We start from the raw sequence: 21,536 nt of genomic DNA on the forward strand, positions 1-21,536 counted from the left end.
ACTCATTACCCTGATTAAAATGTTTGTTTCACTTCTTGTGAAAAGAGTGGTGCATGATGTAGGAAGCACATAGAAAAAAATGACTTTTTAACATAACCACCCAGAACATTTTTGCAATGGCTAAGCAACCACATAGCAATCCTGAAAATACTAAGAACACCTTAGCCACAAAGCAACATGTTAAAATCACTCAGAACACACTGGCAACCTCATAGCAAACCAGTGGCTACACATATTGAGTAGGCATATTTTGCACAGGCAAGGCTCACATTTTCTTAAATTCATAATAGGCATATTTCAGCCCAGATCTGTTGTATAATTGTTTCAACGGTGTCAGCTGAATGACTATTGCGGAAAGAGACAGCTCTCTGACTGATGTTTTGTGTTTAGAAAGTTGTGCGTTGTAACTCCCTATGGTCCAGTTCTCTTCACATGGGGCCGTCAGGCTCGCTGTTTATTTTTAAATACAGCATGCGTACTCTTCAATATAAAACTCCAACAATGACAGACTCAAGTCATCTACCACAGTTACAGAGATTCAAGCTTTGGTCCACACGCCGCACTGGACTGAGCTCTACAGTGAGCTGCTCATGGGGCTCCTCGGGTCTCTGATTGAACGAACAGAAGGTCAGTGAGTATATGTGTGAATCTCAAGAAAAATGTCAATAAATGTTCAGGTTCAGGTCTTCCCCTCAGAAAGCTAAATTATAGTAAAGGTTCATTATTTATATGGTATTTGTGGTACTGCCTTAATTTAAGCTGATTTAAATGCTAATGAGAGACAAATGCGACACACGGCTCACAGAGCTCTTATTATGCCACAGTCGCCGTTTCTGCTTCCGGTCAAGCGTATGAGGTAACAGCGCTGTTTATCATATTAGATACATTTGACTGTGTTGAAAATGATGTAACGTTCGCTTGACTGCTGTGAGACACTTGTTGCACACTACAGTAAGCTAGATCGATTTTAGAATATCATATTAAATGCTGGATGACTTGTGTTGATAAATGGCATGCAATTAATTTTAGAACATATTGTATGATGGAGAAAATGCTGTATTAGCTACTTAACAAAATTGTTTTTCTCTGAGGCATGGTAAAAGCATGGTACTCTCAGAAAATCAAGAAAACTAGATTTAAACAAGAATAAACATGTTGAGCTATCCGCTTGTTAAGTCGTGACGTAAGGAACGCTGTTTCTGGGTCCAAGCCTCAACTCGTTTCACATGAGAATGTCATCAACGGCCGTTTATGAGCGCTATTTGTTCATATTAAACATCAAACATTTTAAAAAGTTAAACATTTTAAATACTTACAGTCTACACAACAGTCTCCGTGCTCACAGCATCACAGACATTAATATTTTAACAATTTAAAAAAGATGAATCACCGTCTGGCCATCTGGAATTCTGGTATGGAGATAAAGGTTATGATTATAATTTTTTTTGTAGTATTAGGCTACACCACATTGTGTGTGTATATTAGCACCGTTTGTTGTTTTTCTTGTGGTATGAGATAGAGCGTTTGGACCCGGAAGCGCTGCCGCGTGACATCAGACTTAACAACCGAATATAACAGTGGTTACATTTATAGACAGAAAATGAATTAAATAGTTGTTCCCTTGTTTAAGAAACCATGTAGCGTATTTATTTCCATAAAATAAAACCGGAATCCGAGGTATAACGCAGATATGACGCCATTGACAGGCGACTCCCGGACACGTCCCGTATCCTTGGTTAAAATCGCGATTTTCACACGATTTACAAATAGTTGGAAACATTTCGCATATTGTAAGTACTCAACTGAACAAAATATATAACACTGGCCTAATGGTTTTTGGATATTTTACTGCAAACATTTTACATATCGTGCCTTTAAGACCAGATGAGCCTGAGCCAGACGTCAGCCAATCAGAGAAGCTCTTATAGTGACGCAGCCATGAGTTCTTGCTGCTGCTAAAAACAGCATGAAGAAAAAAGGCACAGACGCTCACGGTAGTTTTGGTCGTTTATTGTGGTTTATGACACTTGAAGCAGACATTATTTAGACTGACAGGACATGATGGCTGATTGTGAGAATGTTGAGCTGCCAAACACAGCTGGTATGTCATTGTACCTCTGATCTGAATGACTTCTTTAAAACATTAACAAAAGTTTCAGAGCTATTTAAATCGGCATTATGTGCAATGCAGATCTATTAGGCACTGCGTAGGCCATATTTGTTGAAGACCCTCTTATAAACCCAAGTGAGAGATATTTAAAACTTATTTCATGCACTTATATTACTGAAACTAAATGTACCCATTTGACTCTGAACGTGGCTTACAATCGCAACTTCGGACCTTTCGCGTTCTCGCGCAAGTTTCTGTGGAAACGCAAAAGCTTTGAAATATATTACTGTAAATATAAATATATTTAATCTGAGATAAAGCAAACATCGCGAGAGCCGTGGCTGATGTCGCAATTCAGATATTATGCAAGACATTTTTATGTATGAAAGCTATTTCGTAGGTAATGTAAGGCACTTACAGATACAAATGTGTGAATTTAGGTTCAGTAATTTATGTCCATAGAGTCAGCTTTAGAAATTAATAGTAAATACTATAGTAAAGTACTTGAATTATTATTTTTTTTGTTAATATAACAACTATAGTAATATAAACAAATTACTAATACTAAGATTTCTACAACTATAGGGTACTATTACAATACACTACTACAGTTTACTGTAGTAAAACTAAAGTATACTACAGTATTTATTACAGTTTATCAGTTCACTATGGTTAATACTACAGTATGCTGTAGCATTCATTAACAAAGTGCTCTAAATACTATAATATAGACAGTATACTACAATTTACTGTAGTATGATTCAAAAACACTATAGTATTTACTATAAATTGCTGTCATGTGTCTTCATAGTGTTTCCACTATGCTTTTCAATGAATATGCATACACCTGTCATACAGATCTGTCATCATTTATTGATTATTTAATTGATCTGATCTGGTCTCTGTTAGGTCGTAACCTGAAGCAATGGCTTCAGGAACAATTCGGCAACAGGCCTCTGGAACAGGCTGAGGACATGCGTCTACATAACGCTGCCCATTTGGGAGATCTAGACACTCTCAGGACTCTGCTACAAGAAGACATCTTCAAACAGTGAACAACATTCATTCATTCATTCAAGACATGATGAAACTGTGAAATGGAAGTAGCGACAGATCATTTCTTCTACGTCCTGTAACGAATTATCAAAAAAGAAAAAATGTAGCACCTACACAACATTGACTTTGCTTTAGGGCCCACATACAGAAGCTTGTTTCCACCATGAAATAAAATTTAAAAGATAATTGCAACTTTTTATCTCACCTTTCTGACTTCTCACAATTCCGAGTTTTTACATTTCGCAATTATTACTTTACTTAGTTTACTGTATATCTTGCAATTGCGAGTAATAACCTCCAATTCTGAGGGTAAAAGCACTGACTTTATAACACGCAATTACGAGGTTATATCTCACAATTTTGAGATAAAAAGGCAGAATTGTGAGATATAAGCTTGCAATTGCAAGAAAAATGTCAGAATTGTGAGAGTCACAATTACTTTTATTTTTTTTATTCAGTGGCGGAAACAAGCTTAAATTGTGGAGCATACAAAAGTAAACAAATTTGTCTTCAAAATCAGACATTAAAATGTATTATGTGCTTATTATATTTATTGATAGATAACTTACTGCACACACCAAAAACATGCTGATTTTTCTCATTGCTGTAGTGACTTTTATTATTGTTTTGTGCCAATGAGCTACTTTGGCTATATTTAAATATATTATATAGTCTCAGTGGGCCAGTTTTCTGTCACTATTTCATACTCATTCTGTTGTCTGACAGCAGAAACAGAAAAATATGTAAACGGAAACCGCTTTATTGGGCTTTATTTGACTGTATTAATATACTGAATGTGAGCACAGAGAGTAAGAGAGAAGGAAACAAATGTAAAATGCTGACATTAGCAGAATGCAAATACAAAGTGATGACGTATTAGATCAACATTATGAATATGCTAATTAGCAAGTCATCTTTTAACAACATTTAATGACTTTTGGAGCTGGCGTTTGCTGCTTTCCATTGACACTAGTTGGCAACACTGCTTACAAATCATCGCTTTGGATTAAAGTGTCTGCTAAGGGCATAAATGTAAATGTTCTTGTCCAATTCAAATGGTTATCTGGGTTACTTAATTATGTGAACACAGAATATAAGATTGCGTTAGCTGAAATGTGTAACATTGAATTCTTTTTAGGGGAATTAATGAGAAGTTGATTTGGTCATGTGGTTTGCTGCCCTGCACGCCCCTGCGTATTGCTGCCATGATGGGTCACAGCAAATGTGTGGAGTTCCTGATCTCTCAGGGAGCTAAAGTGGACCTGGTGGATGTAAAGGGTCAGACTGCTATGTTCATGGCTGTGGTTAATGGACATCTGGACTGTGTGAAGATTCTTCTGAAAGCCGGTGCTGATCCGAATGGCAGCATTCATCACCGAAGCACACCCTTATACCATGCTGCACAAGTGGGCCGAGTGGACATCCTACGAGAGCTGATCAGGTGGGATCGCTTGTGATATATGATATATCTTGCAAATAGGATTGCAAAATTCTGGGAATTAATTAATTTCCTTTAATTTTCATAAATTCCCATTGTTTTCAACTTGGAATATTTCCAAAATTCCCCAGCTTAACTTCCCATGGAAAGTTTCTGGAAATTTACCAGAAATTTTAACAGAGATTTTGTCAGACGGTGTCGTGATTATAAATAAGGATCTCGGCAATACAGAGCAGCAGCTTGGAATATGACTGCATACGGGTCATATAGTCTGCATATAGTCTTAATGGGCCACGTTTCTGTCACTATTTCATACTCGTTCTGTTGTCTGACAACAGAAACAGAACAAGTATGTAAATGAGAACAGCTTTATTGGGAGTTCAGTTCTGACTGATTGACTTATTTGAGTGTGTGCTATGATAAAGTTCATTAGTCTGTATGTGTCCTGTAATACACACAGGTTCAATGCTGATGTTGATATTGACCACCGGCTGGAACAGAGGGCTATGTTCGGCACGCGCACTTTAGCAAATCTGTCAGTCTGTCCGCTGTTCATTAGCGCTGCTTACCACCACTTCCCCTGCTTCCGGATTCTTCTGAATGCCGGGGCCAACCCGAACTACAACTACAATGGCCCCGTGAGCAGGGAAGCACTGGTCAGGGGCCGGGCCTCCTGTGTGCTGGATGCCGTTCTGAAACTCGGATGCGAACCAGCCTTTGTTCGCTTACTGCTGGACCATGGCGCTGACCCGTATCTAGTCCCCTGGGACGAGCTCGATCCTGAAACCATGGTTCGCTTAAAGGTCAACGCTGAAGCCCTGCGAATCTACCAGGAGGCCAAAAGTAAGTTGTGTTTTAGATCATGTCATGTTATTGATGGGTCATTCCTATTATGCAGTGCATTTTTGTTAAGTGCTCATTTTTATACAGTGCGGTCCAAAAATATGGTATTTTTTCTATGAAAACCTGGAAATAAATGGTTTCAGGATAAGGAAAGTTTTTTAGCAAAAAAAAAAAAACGAGACCAACACCAATTCAAGTTATTTTTTTTATTCATCACAGTCTGACAGATTAGTGAATATTTTAAATGTTAAATATATTCACTACCTAGGTTTGATTGGATTTTGGTCATATGATATGCACTTCTAACATGGAAAAACTGGTAGTTTATTAAAGAATATTCCAGACATTCATTATTTTTATTTTTATTTCTTCAACCAAAATGTTGTTATTGTTAATTATTATTAAAACGGAACTGGCATCGCGTCAGTTTTTCCATAAGTTGAATACGGAAGGCGTAGGACGTAGCGTAAGCTTTTTGAACAGCGAAAGGCATTACACTTTCTTCGTAAGTGGAATACAGAAGGCGGTCTGGCGGAAGCTAGATATTTTACTTTATATCTTGTTAAATATGGATTTTTTTTTTTTTTTTTACACAATAGCATCGCTTTGCTTCAGTAAGGCCTTTATTATTCTCCTGGAGCCGTGTGGAGTACGATTATGATGGATGGATGCACTTCCTTTAGTTTCATACTCGTTGGTCCCGTTCACTGGCATTATAAAGCTCGGATGCGTCAGGATATTTATTAATATATCTCAGATTGTGTTCATCAGAAAGAAGAAAGTCATATACAGCTAGGATGGCATGAGGGTGAGTAAATCTTGGGGTAATTTTCATTTGAAAGTGAACTAATCCCTTCATCATCACTTTTCATCCTGTTAATCTTTTGTCAAATCCTTTAACAACAACCACTTCCTTAATGACATCATCCTCTAGGAAGTGACATCATTTTGTAGGGAAAAACAACAGCTCAAACATCAGTGAGTTATTAGCAATGTGATGAATTCTGTTACATCGAAACGTTACTCCACAAAAGAAAAGGCCTTAATTTTTCTATTGTGATTTGTACTTTATTGCATAGGCATTTTGTTGAAGATATGTTTTATAACAAAATGTGGACATGCGGTGAAAGTGAAATGTTGATTCAAAATTAGGAGCAGCGGCAGACTTGGACGTTTTTGCTTGATTGTTTTATTTAAGGCTAGAACTTTCATAAATGCTTTTCTCCATGATGAGAGAAGAAATCATGTTATAGTTTTACGTCTACAGTGCATTGAGCTCTGCCATTACCTGTGCTTTCTAACACAGGAAACCCGAGGAGATTGATGCACCTCTGCCGCATTACAATCCGGAAGATCATGGGCAAGGAGCGTCTGTCATGTATCTCTTCCCTTGAGCTGCCAGAAACCATCAAAAGATTTATGTTTCACGAGGATTGATGTTTAGCTTCTCCATGGAGATGGTCGATTAACTCGAGGGTGTAAATGGCCACTCGCTCCTCAGCATTACTTACATGGAAACCGATGACTTCCAAGGTAATGGCACTTTTCTATGTTGGTTTTAGGGGGAAATCTGTGGTGAGAAATGGAGCTGAGAATACTACACTCTTATTGTGAGTATAATGCATAAATATATTAGCAAAAATAGTTAATAAACATGCTGTTGCTGCCATTTTAAGAGAGTTTTAGATACTCAGCTTTGCACTTTGACAAAGAACACCTCTTACCAGTAGTAAAATCACTGTAACACAATACCTTTTGTGGCTTATTACTTTAATGAAGGACAATATTGAGTGAACACCACTGATGAGAGAAAATCATATTGATATAAGTCTTTATTTTTGCTTGTTATATCAGCTTGCCAACAGTTGTTACAGCGTTAAAATAATGATTGTTAGAACTATCATATTGATGCTTTTTGATGTTTTTATATCACCTATATCTGAATATAATTGTCTTACATAGTTCCTGTATTTTTTGCATTTACAGTTGTGTGAAGCAGTTCTGTACTTTATTAAAGTAGCTTCTACTTTCCTCGAAAATTATAATTTGTTGCAACTTTTGTATACTATTTTATCCATATAATTTTTTTTTTTACTCGATTAATTCTGATTGTCTCATTACTCATACCCTGATTAAAATGTGTTTCAGCTCTTGCGAAAAGAGCAGAGTGGTGCATCATGTAGGAAGCACACAGAAAAAAGGACTTTCATTTCCATTAAAATACAAATTTTTGATGTGATATCTGAAATTTGAGTACCTTTCATTTCAATACTAATATGGAAAACCTATTGCACACAGCTCCATGCTCCCATGAGCTTTGTTTTTTCATGTTTGTATTTAGCTGGCTGTATGTTTGTTTGTTTTGGTTTTTTTGTACCCCAAGGGGTCATTATTGTTCTTCACTCTCAGCATGTAAATCATTGCTAAATCTCATGATTGAAAAACATAATTATCTTTTAGCACAGGAAGTGATTTATACTTCCTGTAAGATGGATCCTGTCTTCACAGAGGCCCTGCCCACAAGTTTCTCAGGGATCTTAGAAGATATCATATTGAACTATCATATCTCACCATCATATAATGGCCTCTGATGTGCACCGATTCCACTGAGGTTTTCTACCATATCGCTGATTTCCCAGGCTTCATCCATCAGGATCACTCTCTGGGTACAACTGGCTTTTTTCCTTGTCAGACTATAACATAGTGTGCTGTGACATTAAAACCACATCTTGCTGAAAACCACAAACTGGAAAGCAAAGCCTGGGAAAGGCTGGATTCTGCCAATGAATCACCAGTGGACTCGTAGAGAACTGGTCCCTCTATCTCTGTCTGCCCAATGGGGGAAAGGTGGGTTCACAAACGAGTAAGTGCACTCTCATTCGTGAGTACCCTGTTTTTGCTGTTATGGTGCCATCAAACACTTGATCAAAGCTCCCTGTGTTTAATGTCAATATGTCAGCAGCAGATCTTGAGTGACTGTCATCTTTTTCCGATTGTTTTCAACAGCGGAACTGGAAAGAGGCCACTTAGAAACCCCAAAACTCTAAGAGCAGGATGCATGTCCAGATTGGTAGGTCCTGAGTCATCCCAAAATTCTCATCTGTCATTGGCCATTTCCCAAGTCAGAAGGGTGGGATGTTCAATAAAACCTCTTAGAGTTGAACTGGAGCAGGAAGCATTGTCAGGAAAAGACAGATTCGTTTAGACTTTGGGTATAATTAAAGGGTGCTATTCTTGCCAGAAAAAAAGAAAAATGCTAGAATTCAAAGAAATTAAACACTATTGATATGCAGTCATTTCTGTGTCATAAACATGCAAAATCAATTACAATAGTATTTCTGGTGCAGTTCTCCTCTCATTTGTGTGTCAGATCGCAAAAGCATAGAATTCTTATTGTTACTCTTATGTCATATGTCCCTAGGTGCTCTGGACTTATGTCCAAACTGCATCCCAGCAACCAGTGACCTTTATCCGCCTTTTGCAATGCGGGAGTAAGATATTGTCTGTGAATGTGCGAGGCTTAGGGGGTGCTTCTCATTTCATATTTGTGCATCCTTGTTTCCTTTCCTAGCGTCTTAGCTCCACCCCCTTAGGATGCGAGGGAAAAATACACCTGTGTGTCCTCGCTCATGACCCCTCAGGAAGCTTCCTTGCCTCCTCGCAGTGCAGTTAGAGAATTGAGATGCCCTTTATGATGGCTGAGTTCATTCGGTTCCCGGGTCACGAGATAGAGGATGGAGGAGCGAGGAAACGAGGAAGCATCAATTTGAGTTTTGAGAAACACCGAAATCACTTTCTTGAGTTGGTATTTATTTTGAATAGGTAATTACTTCACGACCGCTAATAATGTATGTTCTTTATAGTATGAATGTGCGTAGTATGAATGTATTCAGACGTACTACATCTGACCTGCTGTCATTATCACGTGACCTACAGTTGCGTCGCTTCACCGCCATTCACGAATCCTCTCCCGTGGCCTAATGGGATAGTAAAATATCCATCGTGTTCACACTTCAGAATCTCGCTTGTTTATGCACTTAATGTAATAAACAACATATAATAGTGAAATAGGTTATAATTAGTCAAGACATCATGATAAAAACTTTTGATTTGGCATTACCGCTTGGGTCCTAAAGGAGACCAGATTCCTGGGGGGACTCAATTTCTCATGACACCGGAAGTATTAGGTCATCCAGGTACTTTTTGCCTTCTCTTTTATGAGTAATGTGAATTCAGACATACTTCTTTCGTCACATACTGTTTTTGGCCTACTACACTGCAAAAAATGCTGTTCTTACTTAGAGTTTTTGTCTTGTTTCTAGTCAAAATATCTTAAAGTTCTTGAATCAAGAAGCATTTTCTTGACAAGTAAAAAATATTTTCTTGTTTTCAGGAAAAATAAGTCAAAATTGAGTGAGTTTTTCCTTAAAACAAGCAAAATTGCCAATGGGGTAAGCAAAATAATCCAATTTCAAACCAAAAATAAGGTATATAATCTTGTTTTCAGTTTGGATTAAGATTACTTTGCTTACCCCATTGGCAGATTATTTTGCTTGTTTTAAGGAAAAACTCACTTAATTTTGACTTATTTTTCCTAAAAAAAAAAAAAAAAAATTTTTACTTGTCAAGAAAATGCTTTTTGATCTAAGAATTTTTAGATATTTGGACTGGAAACAAGACAAAAATTCTAAGTAAGAACAGCATTTTTTGCAGTGTATTAGGGATATACTACTAGTAGGGAAGTATGTGATTTCGGATGCAGCCTTACAGTTCACTATAGGTATGCAACTAGAAAAATAACAAAATGCTGTAAATGGTAAAACCATTTGCACTACAAACCAGTGTTTATAATTACGACAATGCAATAAAATAATATGGTAAGATGTACAGCTAAAAACATCTGGAAGCCTGCTCTTACATTAAAAATAAGGTGGACACTCATAGCAAAGAAGCATGATTGCTCCATCCAACTGTAAGTTGTCATGTATCTAAATAAAAAAAGTCTGCAGCATATTTCATTTTCAACTTTATCTCTTGGTATCCTTTAGAGTGCATTCTGGGATTGGCGTGTCCTCCAACAGTCGAACCCCTTCATCTTTACAGAATTCAGGTTTGGTCAAGTGGTATCACTTTGACACACACAAAAAAAGTAATATCAAATGAATCAATAGTAGTACCATGGTTTATTGTGAAATCAAGACCCTTTATTTATTCAGTCAAGTACTTTCTTTAACTTTGTCTTAGACATGATCTCTGCTCTTATAGCTGTAGTAGTTTCAGTTTAATGGGTGTATATTGACTCAGAGCTCTAGATGGCACTATCTTCATGTGAAGCCTCACCATGTCATGACTTCTTTCTCTCCACAGAGACCAAAATAATTTATAACAAACACTTTCTCTTGGGCATTATTTACGTATGTATGCATGTATGTACGCACGCTTGTATTTAACCATATATTTTGGCATTTTAGGGGTCATCAGAGTATCTTGGTTTCTTTGCTGATTTATGACCCTGGACCACAAAACCAGTCATAAGTCACACGGGTATATTTGTAGTCAACAGTACATTGTATGGGTCAAAATTTTTGATTTTTCTTTTATGACAAAAATCATTAGGATATTAAGTAAAGATCATGTTTCATGAAGATATTTTGTAAATTTCCTACTGTAAATATCTCAAAAATGTATTTTTGTGAATGGATATGCATTGCTAAGGACTTTAAGGGTGATTTTCTCAATATTTAGATTTTTTTTTTATTGTATCTTGGCCAAATATTGTACTATCCTAACAAACCGTACATCAATGGAAAGCTTATTTATTCAGATTTCAGGTGATGTATAAATCTCATTTTCAAAAAATTGACCCTTATGACTGGTTTTGTGGTCCAGGGTCACTATAACAAACATTTACATTTTTGATTTGTCTGTTTCTGAGTTCTGTACATTAGCAGCATTCAGATACCCAGAACAGGGATTCTGATTCAGTCTGATATTTTGACTAATGCTGAAAGATAAAGCAAAGTTTCATTTAGTTTTCCTCTGTTATTTTTAATTGTTTTTATATAAACCGATCAGCTGAATTTGTAGTTTATCAGTTGTTTTATGATGCCACTAATTGCATTCTTGTCTTATAAATGTATTAGGGAAAAAAAAAGAATCTTAACTTTCCAACAAAACAGACAATTTCCTCATGCATTTAATTTTGGCTTTAACAGAAATGCAATTAACTGCATCTTAAGATTTTATATAGGCTTATAAAAGTGCATATGTGCTTGTGTCGGTATAAAATGACTTTTTTCCCCTTTTTGTTAAAATTGAGTAACAGCTGCATATTGTTTAGTTCATTTTAATCTCGTATCTCACCTTCTATCAGAGTAATTTGCACTTGTGCTCTTATTTTATTTTCTCTCTTTAATTGCAGCACATTTTTGTGCTGCAGTGATCTCATACCTTTGACTAGCTCTTTAGTTCCCCCCTCCTCATCCTGCTCATACTTATGTATGGTTTGGGGGTTTTTTTCACATAAAAAAAAAAAAAAAAAAAAAAAAAAAATATTTTCCAGTTTGCATGTGATTTAGATTGGGTATTATTAACGCTGTGCTGTTCCTGCCAGAAAAAAAAGTAAAAAAAGCTTGAATTCAAGAAATTAAACACTGTTGATATGCAGTCCAAGTACAACAGTATTTTTGATTGTTTTGTGTCAGGTCAATATAACAGGAAGGGTAGCGATTAAATAAATATTGGTAATTTTTCATCTGTGCGTCATACACATGCAAAATCAATTACAATAGTATTTCCGGTGCAGTTCTCCTCTCAAACGGCCGCTTGTGTGTCAAATCTCAGAGCACGACTCTGCTGTTGACAGTAAAGGAAGGCGACGCTTTAATCTGTGGCTTGGTTTAAGACAGGAAATATTGAATGGAGAAAATTTACCAATAAATCTGTTTTAATTAGGAAACCAAAATTGCTTAATGCCACTTAATTTGACTTTTTTCCAGCAGCACCGGCAGTGGTGAGTTGCTGCGGAAGATAGAATCGCAAATGAATGTTCCAGACTCTCAGCTCCTGCCTCCTGAAAGTGTTCAGATCTGAAACTAATCAAAAAGCAAACTAAACAAACAAATAACATCTTTGAGGCCTAGCAAGAGCGTTCGCCAACTCGTATTGCAGGTCAACAGCCTTTTAGCATTGGGTTTGTGTTCATTAACCTAGGTCGATTTAGAGATCATGCACATTAGCTGCAGATTGTTGTTTTATTACTAAACATTAATCTTAAGCAACACAAAACTGCTAAAAATAATCTCGCAGAATGTTTTACGTTTCCCTCATGTGAAATACCGCACAGTCCCAAAGTTTTTCCAGCTCTTTAAGTACAGAGCCTTTGTAATTGATAGTATTCATTAAGCCAAACTACCCATGGTTAATTGCTTCTGTGAAGCTTTGGCTCTGGGGAGCCGCTCCACAGCTGAGCTGAACAGTTTGCTCTTGGCCAAGGAACAAAGCTATCAGCAGACATGTTTGAGGGCATTCGGGCTTCCTCTTGAAATTAAGCAGGAATTGTCACTGGGCTGACAAACCGCCATCAGACAACAGCATCAGCAGGAACCCTGGAAAAGAAGAGGAAAATAACAATTCCACGACCACTATGGGAATGCAGTAAAATGTGTTTTCCTGCAGACTGGAATCCCAGACTTAAACCTGCAGGCACAGAATGGAGTGGAAAGCGGCCCTCTCAAAGGCCTGAGAACGCCATGCATGCCGGTTCACAGCAAGAACGGGTAGAGTCACCGGATTGCATCATCATGTGTCACGAAACCCCCTACCACCAAATCCAAATCCACCGCATGCATTTAGACTTCTGAATCATGCTATTACGTAACTCTGAGCACATTCGCAGACTCTGAAAGGAGTGTCGCTTTCTGCGATTCGGATCAAGTGACCCTGAAGTGGAAGCGTGAACAGCGTAGAAGGAGGATATGGGGTGTCTCATTTGGATGGAGGCCCTGCAGCGATTCCCTCGGCACTTCCTCCTAGTATGACCCTTCTGACAGAGGGTGGGAAAGGATCCAAGCCCACGGCCCAACGCCACATCAAATCAACCATTTCCTCCCCTGATAAGACGGCACAGACGAGCTTCCCAGATCTCCAATAAGGAGGAAAAGAGATGTTTAGAAGATCAGTCCTGGTGGAGGATGATTTTGGCTGTCTTTGTTCCTTCCCACTAAAGCCTCTCACGTTTCTTCTTCAGCGCTGAGAGATGTTCAACTCAATCTCACATTGTTTTGAATAAAGTTATACTGCACAAACACTTCAGCCACCTTCATTTCCAACGGTGGACTTTGACTTAACTCGGAAAGTAGCATCACCCTGGATGCCTCAACAAAACCCCAATATGATTCTTGCATATTTTGTTCTTCATGATAATCTTCACAAATAAACACGGCTTTTACAAATTTTTAAGCCTGAACACAATCGCCACAAGTCAAAAGCTAAACGTAGGCTATAAATGAACTACACGACGATCACATTACTTCAACATCACCATCACTAAGCTTCTCTTTACTCTTTACTCTTTATTTAAAAACATTTTCCCTGAATGTTTGAGTTAGAATAGTTTGCAAGAGTGTGATTCTAAACACAAGAAGGTTGTAAAAGTGGACTTGTGTGTAGACACTTGTTAGTAAATGCATTTTTCATGACTTTTTTTTTAAAGTAAACACAAGGGGTTATGATGTATTTTATATCTTAGAATAAAAATGTGAAAATGTCTTGAGCTTGTGTTAACCACAGACCTTATTTCATGCATTTATCCAAAAACCCATTCAAAAAAACACACTGACTTAAGAGCCCTGTCTGGACAGTAATTGTTTCTCATAGGGACGTAAGGTATTTTCAACATTTACAGGGGTTAGTCAGTAATTTTATTGCAGTCCGATTCCAGAATGTCAGTTTTTCTCCCACCACCCGCGTAAAAAATCCCTGCGGTTGAATTACCTTCTGTTTTTTGACAAATGCCAAGGCCGTCCAAATCCACATCTATGAGTTTACAAGAGGAGATCGATTCAAAATTCATATGTTTAAATCCTTTTAAAATTCTTTCTGAGGAACACTGTATGATAACTGGTGCTCTTCACTGTAATTTGCAGCATGCATTTTGTATATGTAGGCTACACTTTTTATTACAAATGCTGGGAAGTATTTATAAGAACAATATTTCAACACTGCCCCACCTCAGCAAAGGAGAGTAAACATTTGAAATGGGCCATTACAGCAATACAATTTTACATTAAAAGTATAAACCAAGCAGCTTTATGTTTACCTTAACTTATTTCCGTATTTCAGTATTTTTTAAAATGACATCCATCATTTTGAGATAAAATGCAAGAAAACAATTTCAACTATAGCGTGTCTATCTATTTTTAAACGGGATATAATACATAATTAGGATATTATTTTCTTGTTATTAGATTAAATACATATTTTTTTTGTATTCCAGGCATAGGCCTATGGAATTTTATTTACAGCAGACAATCATACGAACACGAGTAGTGCGTTCCTGGGTTTGTAGGATCACTAAACTGGCTCCTCCACCATGAATAAAAGGCCATCTGAATAACTGATTTATATACATTGATCAGGCATTACATTATGACCACTGACAGGTGAAGTGAATAACACTGATTATCTCTTCATCACGGCACCTGTTAGTTGGTGGGATATATTAGGCAGCAAGTGAACATTTTGTCCTCAACGTTGATGTGTTAGAAGCAGGAAAAATGGGCAAGCGTAAGGATTTGAGCGAGTTTGACAAGGGCCAAATTGTGATGGCTAGACGACTGGGTCAGGACATCTCCAAAACTGCAGATCTTGTGGGGTGTTCCCGGTCTGCAGAGGTCAGTATCTATCAAAAGTGCTCCAAGGAAGGACCAGTGGTGAACCCGCGACAGTGTTGTGGGCGGACAAGGCTCATTGATGCACGTGGGGAGCGAAGGCTGGCCGTGTGGTCCGATCCAACAGACGAGCTACTGTAGATCAAATTGCTCAAGAAGTTAATGCTGGTTCTGATAGGTGTCAGAATACACAGTGTATCGCAGTTTGTTGAGTATGGGGCTGCATAGCCGTAGACCAGTCAGGGTGCCCACGCTGACCCTTGTCCACCGCCGAAAGCAAGAACTGGACCACGGAGCAATGGAAGAATGTGGCCTGGTCTGATGAATCACATTTTATTTTACATCACATGGATGGCCGGCTGCGTCTGCATCGCTTACCTGGGGAACACATGGCACCAGGATGAACTATGGGAAGAAGGCAAGCCGGCGGAGGCATTGTGATGCTTTGTTACTTTGACACGTACCACCTACCTAAGCATTGTTGCAGACCATGTACACCCTTTTGTGCAAACAGTATTCCCTGGTGGCTGTGGCCTCTTTCAGCAGGATAATGTGCCCTGCCATAAAGAAAAAATGGTTCAGGAATGGTTTGAGGAGCACAACAATGTGTTTGAGGTGTTGACTTGGTCTCCAAATTCCCCAAATCTCAATCAAATCGAGCATCTGTGGGATGTGTTGAACAAATAAATCTGATCCATGGAGGCTCCACCTCACAACTAACAGGACTTAAAGGATCTGATGCAAACATCTTGGTGCCAGATACCACTGCACACCTTCAGGGGTTTAGTGGAGTCCATGCCTCAACAGGTCAGGGCTGTTTTGGCAGCAAAAGGGGGAACAACACAATATTAGGAAAGTGGTCATAATGTTGTCCCTGATCAGTGTAAATGTCATTTATATGCATGAGTTTTATCACTGAGGTGCCATGCAAATATATTTGTACAGACGTCCATGTGAGAAACAATTACCGTCCAAATAGGGCTTAGGATGATGCAACCGGAAATGCTAAAATGCAAATTGTTTCTGAGTTTTGGCCTATTAAAAAACACATCATTCCTTCACCACTCTATTGCGCAACTTTAAATAGCTATTAGATTAATCCGCGCTGTGGAGCCGTGCTGACGTAAAGATAATTCCACAAATAATTGCAATTGCAGGTTTCAAACAGAGATGGCGACAAAGAGGCAAACAATTGCAAATTCAGATTCACAAAAACATTATTTCTTTTGCATTGGTGTTTGCGGTTTAACAATATTGGCCCAAAACCCAATGTATGTCATGCTTGCTTGCCTTTTCAGCAGATGTACTTGGCTAGCGCTGTTTGCAAAGACGGAAATAGATGCGTCGTGAGACCCAGGAGCCTGTAAGGAAGCTCAGGTGGATTGGATCGATGGCCGTGACGAGGCTCTAAATGTGAAGAGTCAGCACATGAATAGGAAGGTACACACAGCTCGACTTGGCTGACCCATGTGGCAGAACCTGATACTCCCCGAGCAGAGCGGAGGCCCGGTTAGCTATACTCGTTTACCTCAGCTTGATCTCTAAAGGTCCATGACTGCCTTTACCCCTTTAGCTTCCTGTCAGGAACATGCATTTCCTGTCTGCTTAAGTAAGAGAGACAGGTGCGTGCTTGATGCTACCTTTGCCTGACACCCAAATATTACTGCAATGTTCATTTTTTGGCTAACTGCATCCAGTTTAGTCAAGAGATACCTGACATTCCTGTTTTGAAACAGGGTATATTTATCTTGAGTGGTTGTGCTAAAATACGAAGTGCAGAGCCTGCGATAGTTGCATGAATTTCCACATGGAATGTTTATTTGGAGCAGTGATTGCTGGGTACTCTGAGGTGTGTTAAGAAAGCTTGCAATCTCTCACTGGATCTTGTCAGCATTGCGTGACAGTGGAGTGAGAATCCGGTCCTTGGTGAATTCCATCATGAAGTATATTGCTCTTGTGGTTTCAGACGGTTTCTGAAGTCACGGCGAGGCTTGTTGATTTATAATCTCAGATGTCATCCTTCACAATGACTCTCCTCTGAGACAGACCCTGCGTTCCAAGCCCATTCGACATGAATGCTTCCTGTAGAAATGGGCGCATTCAGTCTTCAACCGAAGCTTTGGGTTGGCTTCATTGAGGCACGTGCTTTCCTCAAGTTAAACACAGGACTGTAAATGTACCCTTAAAATCACAGCAGACTTTTGACTTTGATTCAGCATCATCTCGTGTTGTATGCTTGGCTCTTTATAAGAGGCCTAAGTGGCGAGGGAAACTCCGTAACGTATGATTAATGAAGAGCCGACTCACCCTGATTGGTTGAGGATGTGTATCTCTCTGTATGCCCTAGGCAATTGCACATGGAGACACAAACAACCACTTTTTTATGACTCGGTTGCTCCAAACCTCCAGTGTTTCATCCCTGATACACGCCTCCCTCTCGTCAAAAACTCATACGCTCGTTAGTATCCACATCCTCTGTAATTTACTCATCAAGATGGCAGCATCCTCAGTGTACTGAGCTCATTTTGTTTGTCATCTTCTGGCCCATATTTTATTGGCAATGTGCATAAACTCCCTGAACCTTCAGCAAAAAAAGCTGTCAGGTGTTAAGATGGCCTGGAAATGACCTCTAACTCATTTAGATTCAGTGGAGTCATGCCAATTCAAATGTCAAAGTGGATTTTGAATGCAACTTCCAAAAACTATTTTTGTTTTTCAAACTGCAATAAGTTGTATTATTTTTGCCAGTTCAGCATGAGTTCTGCCTTCTGCATATCATTTACTTAACTGAAACTTAACTGAAAAATCTGTTACTAACTGCCATCATGAATCTTAAAACCTGCTTTCCTTTCTTTTCATTGAGTCTAAAAGTTATTGACCATCCAAAATATGCTATTTTTTAATTATATTATTAAAATTTGAATAAATATATTTTTTATTATTTATTACATTTTGTATATTATTTTTAAATGTTTGTTTTTTTCATAATTAGTTTGGTTTATATATTTGTGTGTGTATAATATACATATTATATTACACATATATTTATTTTATATATTTAAAAAAAAATAATTAAGTATAAATATATATATATATTTACCTACCATATAGGCCTAATAAATATAATTAATATTATTATTTTATGTATATATTGATTGCTTGTATTCTCTTTATTTAAGTCGCTTTAGATAAAAGCAGCTGCTAAATGATTAAGTGGAAATGCAATTAATTATATTTATTATATAGGTAAATTAAAGTAAATCAATAAAGTATTTTAGTTTAGTTTAATGACCAAACAAATATAATACATAATTTTATGTCAGGATTTGATATTTTATTACTAATAAAGTCCCCCTGTAGTCAATAATTTTATTCCTTAAAACTCATCCTTAATCACCAAAATTACATATTTAAACATTATTTTCATGTGAAAAAAATATCTTAATGCCTTAAAATAGCTTGAATGTAACTCTACACACTTGCCTCATTTAATATACACGGATCTATGAATATGATCATTAGCCCTGCCTCCACTCACTCGCACAAGCTCAGACAAGATCCACTCGGTCAACTTACTGTGGTAAACGCTGCACAATGGTATCGTTTTTTACTACGTCGGACACATAACGGTAATTAATATGATTAGCCTTTTGCTACATTATCAAACAGCTAATAATGTGTTGCTAATGTTACACAAACCATGTTCACATTCACGTGTGAGACAGCTGTCTTCTAACAATCATATCCTTAGAAATGCTTTGAACAACTCAGAATGTCAGTGGAGAAAGGCATATAGTTCATCATAACATCTTAATATACATTATACGCCCACCATATTGCTAAATCTACACGATTTTTTGTATCAACAGAAAAATATGCCTGGATAACCTTCTTTTGACACTCCCTTGTGCGGTCAGTTAATGATATGCTAAAGCCTGCCGGCACATTGATGTGATTGGTTACAAGGTAGTTTGTGACGTCAGAAACACCAGCGATTTCAAACCACAGGTTTGAGACTGTCTTTGGTTTACTGCAGTTTTAAAGAGAAAATACTCAGCAATGGTGTTGACTCGTGAATTTGCACATGGTTTGTCTTAAAGCATATTAAAACACCACATAGACATATAAACAAACTTGATTTTCATCACGGGGACTTTAAATAAGAATAAAAAAGTCATCTCTTGTCTATTGCAGTTAAAAAAAAAAGTGCATGACTGAAAATAGTTCTTACATTCTCAAAAGTAATTCAAATCATTGAATAATTCAGACCATGAATTTCTTATTGAAAGTCTTTCAGGGTGACTGATGGTCTGAGTATCAGGAAGATGTCAGCAGTGTGCAGCAAATGTGAATTGATAGACGGGACTTCCTCTGATTACCCCTCAAGAGGATGTAATATTGGATGTGTTTGTTTGCTTGTTTTTAACCCAGCCTTGCTAAAGCTGTGTACCGTCTGCTCATTGCATTACAGGCTGCAGCAGGAAGTTAAGGACAGATCTTCAGGAACTAGAGAAACAGCTGGTCACTGGCCTGGACTTTGCGTGCTCCCCAGGCCTGTGATCTCATTCGCACGATGGACGTCCCTTGACGTGGCGAAACAGCATCTGACTTTTCGTTCATCACTAAATCAAGCTGATGATCAGGAGCAAGTCCAAACAGCACACATCATGCACACATTTTATAAAGTTGTATCCACTCAAGCTTGACTTTATGTGTATTTGTAGAACTGTTTTATGGGGTATAATAAGAGCGGAGAGTCATTCAGTGGACAGAACAACATTAACTCAAAAGAGCACACTGCTCTGAGGTACTGTGTTCCAGGGGTTTCAAATGGGCTCTCCAAGGCGCTGCTGAAAAAAAAAAAAAAAAAAGTTAAAATTTACAGAATTTTATATTATCATGGTTTCATTCCGATCTAAATGGATTGGTCGAACATCATAGATTAATCACAAAACACTTTCATTCTATTGACAGTTTGTTTCTTTTTAGTTTTATACATCTAAACAGTATTCCAATGGTCCTCCATAATTATAGTCAACAGAAACAAAACTTTTTTGTAGCTTGAAATTTAACTTGGTCATTAAATTGATAGTGAAATGATTTAACTTAAAGGATTAGTTCACTTTCAAATGAAAATTAGCCCAAGCTAATTGGAATCAATTCAATGGAAAGGATTCCGTAAGAGAAGACAATGCTGAATAAAGTCGTAGTTTTTGTTATTTTTGGACCAAAATGTATTTTCGATGCTTCAACAAATTCTAACTAACTCACTGATGTCACATGGACTACTTTGATGATGTTTTTATTACCTTTCTGGACATGGACAGTATACCGTACAAACATTTTCAATGGAGGGACAGAAAGCTCTCGGACTAAATCTAAAATATCTTAAACTGTGTTCCGAAGATGAACGGAGGTCTTACGGGTTTGGAATGACATGAGGGTGAGTCATTAATGACATAATTTTCATTTTTGGGTGAACTAACCCTTTAAGATTTCATACTCCATAGTTTTTATACAGTTTGTACAGTATAAAAATCATTATGTCTATGGAAAGTCTCCATAAAACGTGTGTGTGTGGTCCTGACAAACCCATGTAACAGGGACAAAATGTCCGCACAAAGATGGCAATATCCAAAATCATTGTCTTTGTGGGCACATTTTTTGGTCCCCATGAGGAAAACAGCTTATAAATCATACTAAGTGATGTTTTTTGAAAATGTAAAAATGCAGAAGGTTTTCATTGGGGTTAGGAGATAGAATACACAGTTTGTACATTCTAAAAATCATTATGTCTATGGAATGTCCCCATAAAACATGAAAACCCAGCATGTGTGTGTGTACGTTTTTTTGTTTTGTTTTGTTTTGTTTTGTTTGTGACAGTTTGGTGAAGCGTTAGCTGTGGACTGCCCCTAACTAAACTAGCCAAACTCTGTTCATAAACATTTCAACCCCTGATGCTGTTTTATTTATCGCAGCGCACTTCCACATCCTCCGCGAATGGGCTGCATGTTGCTTTGATAAAAGCGAGGCGGCGAGGAAGAGGGCCGGGGTGTAGGTGGGGTGTGCTTTGCATGCAACAGGCCACTCCACACTGTTATTCTTCTCTCAGTGTTTGATGGGTGGGAGGTTTGCCAGAGAGCTCGTGTGTGTGTGTTTATAGTGTCAAATGCGTACCACATGTAGGCTCAGGTCTGGT

At 37.9% G+C, this 21,536-nt stretch overlaps 1 protein-coding gene across 8 annotated transcripts; it reads left to right on the forward strand.

Moving 5' to 3' along the window:
- Positions 1 to 1,915: 1,915 nt before the first annotated feature.
- On the forward strand, positions 1,916 to 20,557 carry LOC125270685 (ankyrin repeat and SOCS box protein 1-like). Of its 8 annotated transcripts, XR_007185412.1 has the most exons (10): positions 1,937 to 2,101; positions 3,020 to 3,161; positions 4,305 to 4,607; positions 5,065 to 5,447; positions 6,754 to 7,057; positions 7,908 to 8,294; positions 8,454 to 8,517; positions 9,019 to 9,269; positions 10,496 to 10,557; positions 19,809 to 20,557. XR_007185412.1 is itself a non-coding variant. In XM_048194564.1 (5 exons), exons 1-5 carry the CDS (start codon positions 1,967 to 1,969, stop codon positions 6,882 to 6,884), a joined length of 987 nt encoding a protein of 328 aa, XP_048050521.1. In that variant the 5' UTR covers positions 1,916 to 1,966; the 3' UTR covers positions 6,885 to 7,695. The 8 variants fall into 8 exon arrangements, 2 of the variants coding, with proteins under 2 accessions (XP_048050521.1, XP_048050520.1); XR_007185410.1 differs by lacking the exon at positions 9,019 to 9,269 and having other exon boundaries at positions 7,908 to 8,310; positions 19,809 to 20,556; XR_007185409.1 differs by lacking the exon at positions 9,019 to 9,269 and having other exon boundaries at positions 19,809 to 20,556.
- Positions 20,558 to 21,536: the final 979 nt, after the last annotated feature.

Source organism: Megalobrama amblycephala, linkage group LG6, assembly GCF_018812025.1.
Source record: "Megalobrama amblycephala isolate DHTTF-2021 linkage group LG6, ASM1881202v1, whole genome shotgun sequence".
Taxonomy (NCBI): Eukaryota; Metazoa; Chordata; class Actinopteri; order Cypriniformes; family Xenocyprididae; genus Megalobrama; species Megalobrama amblycephala.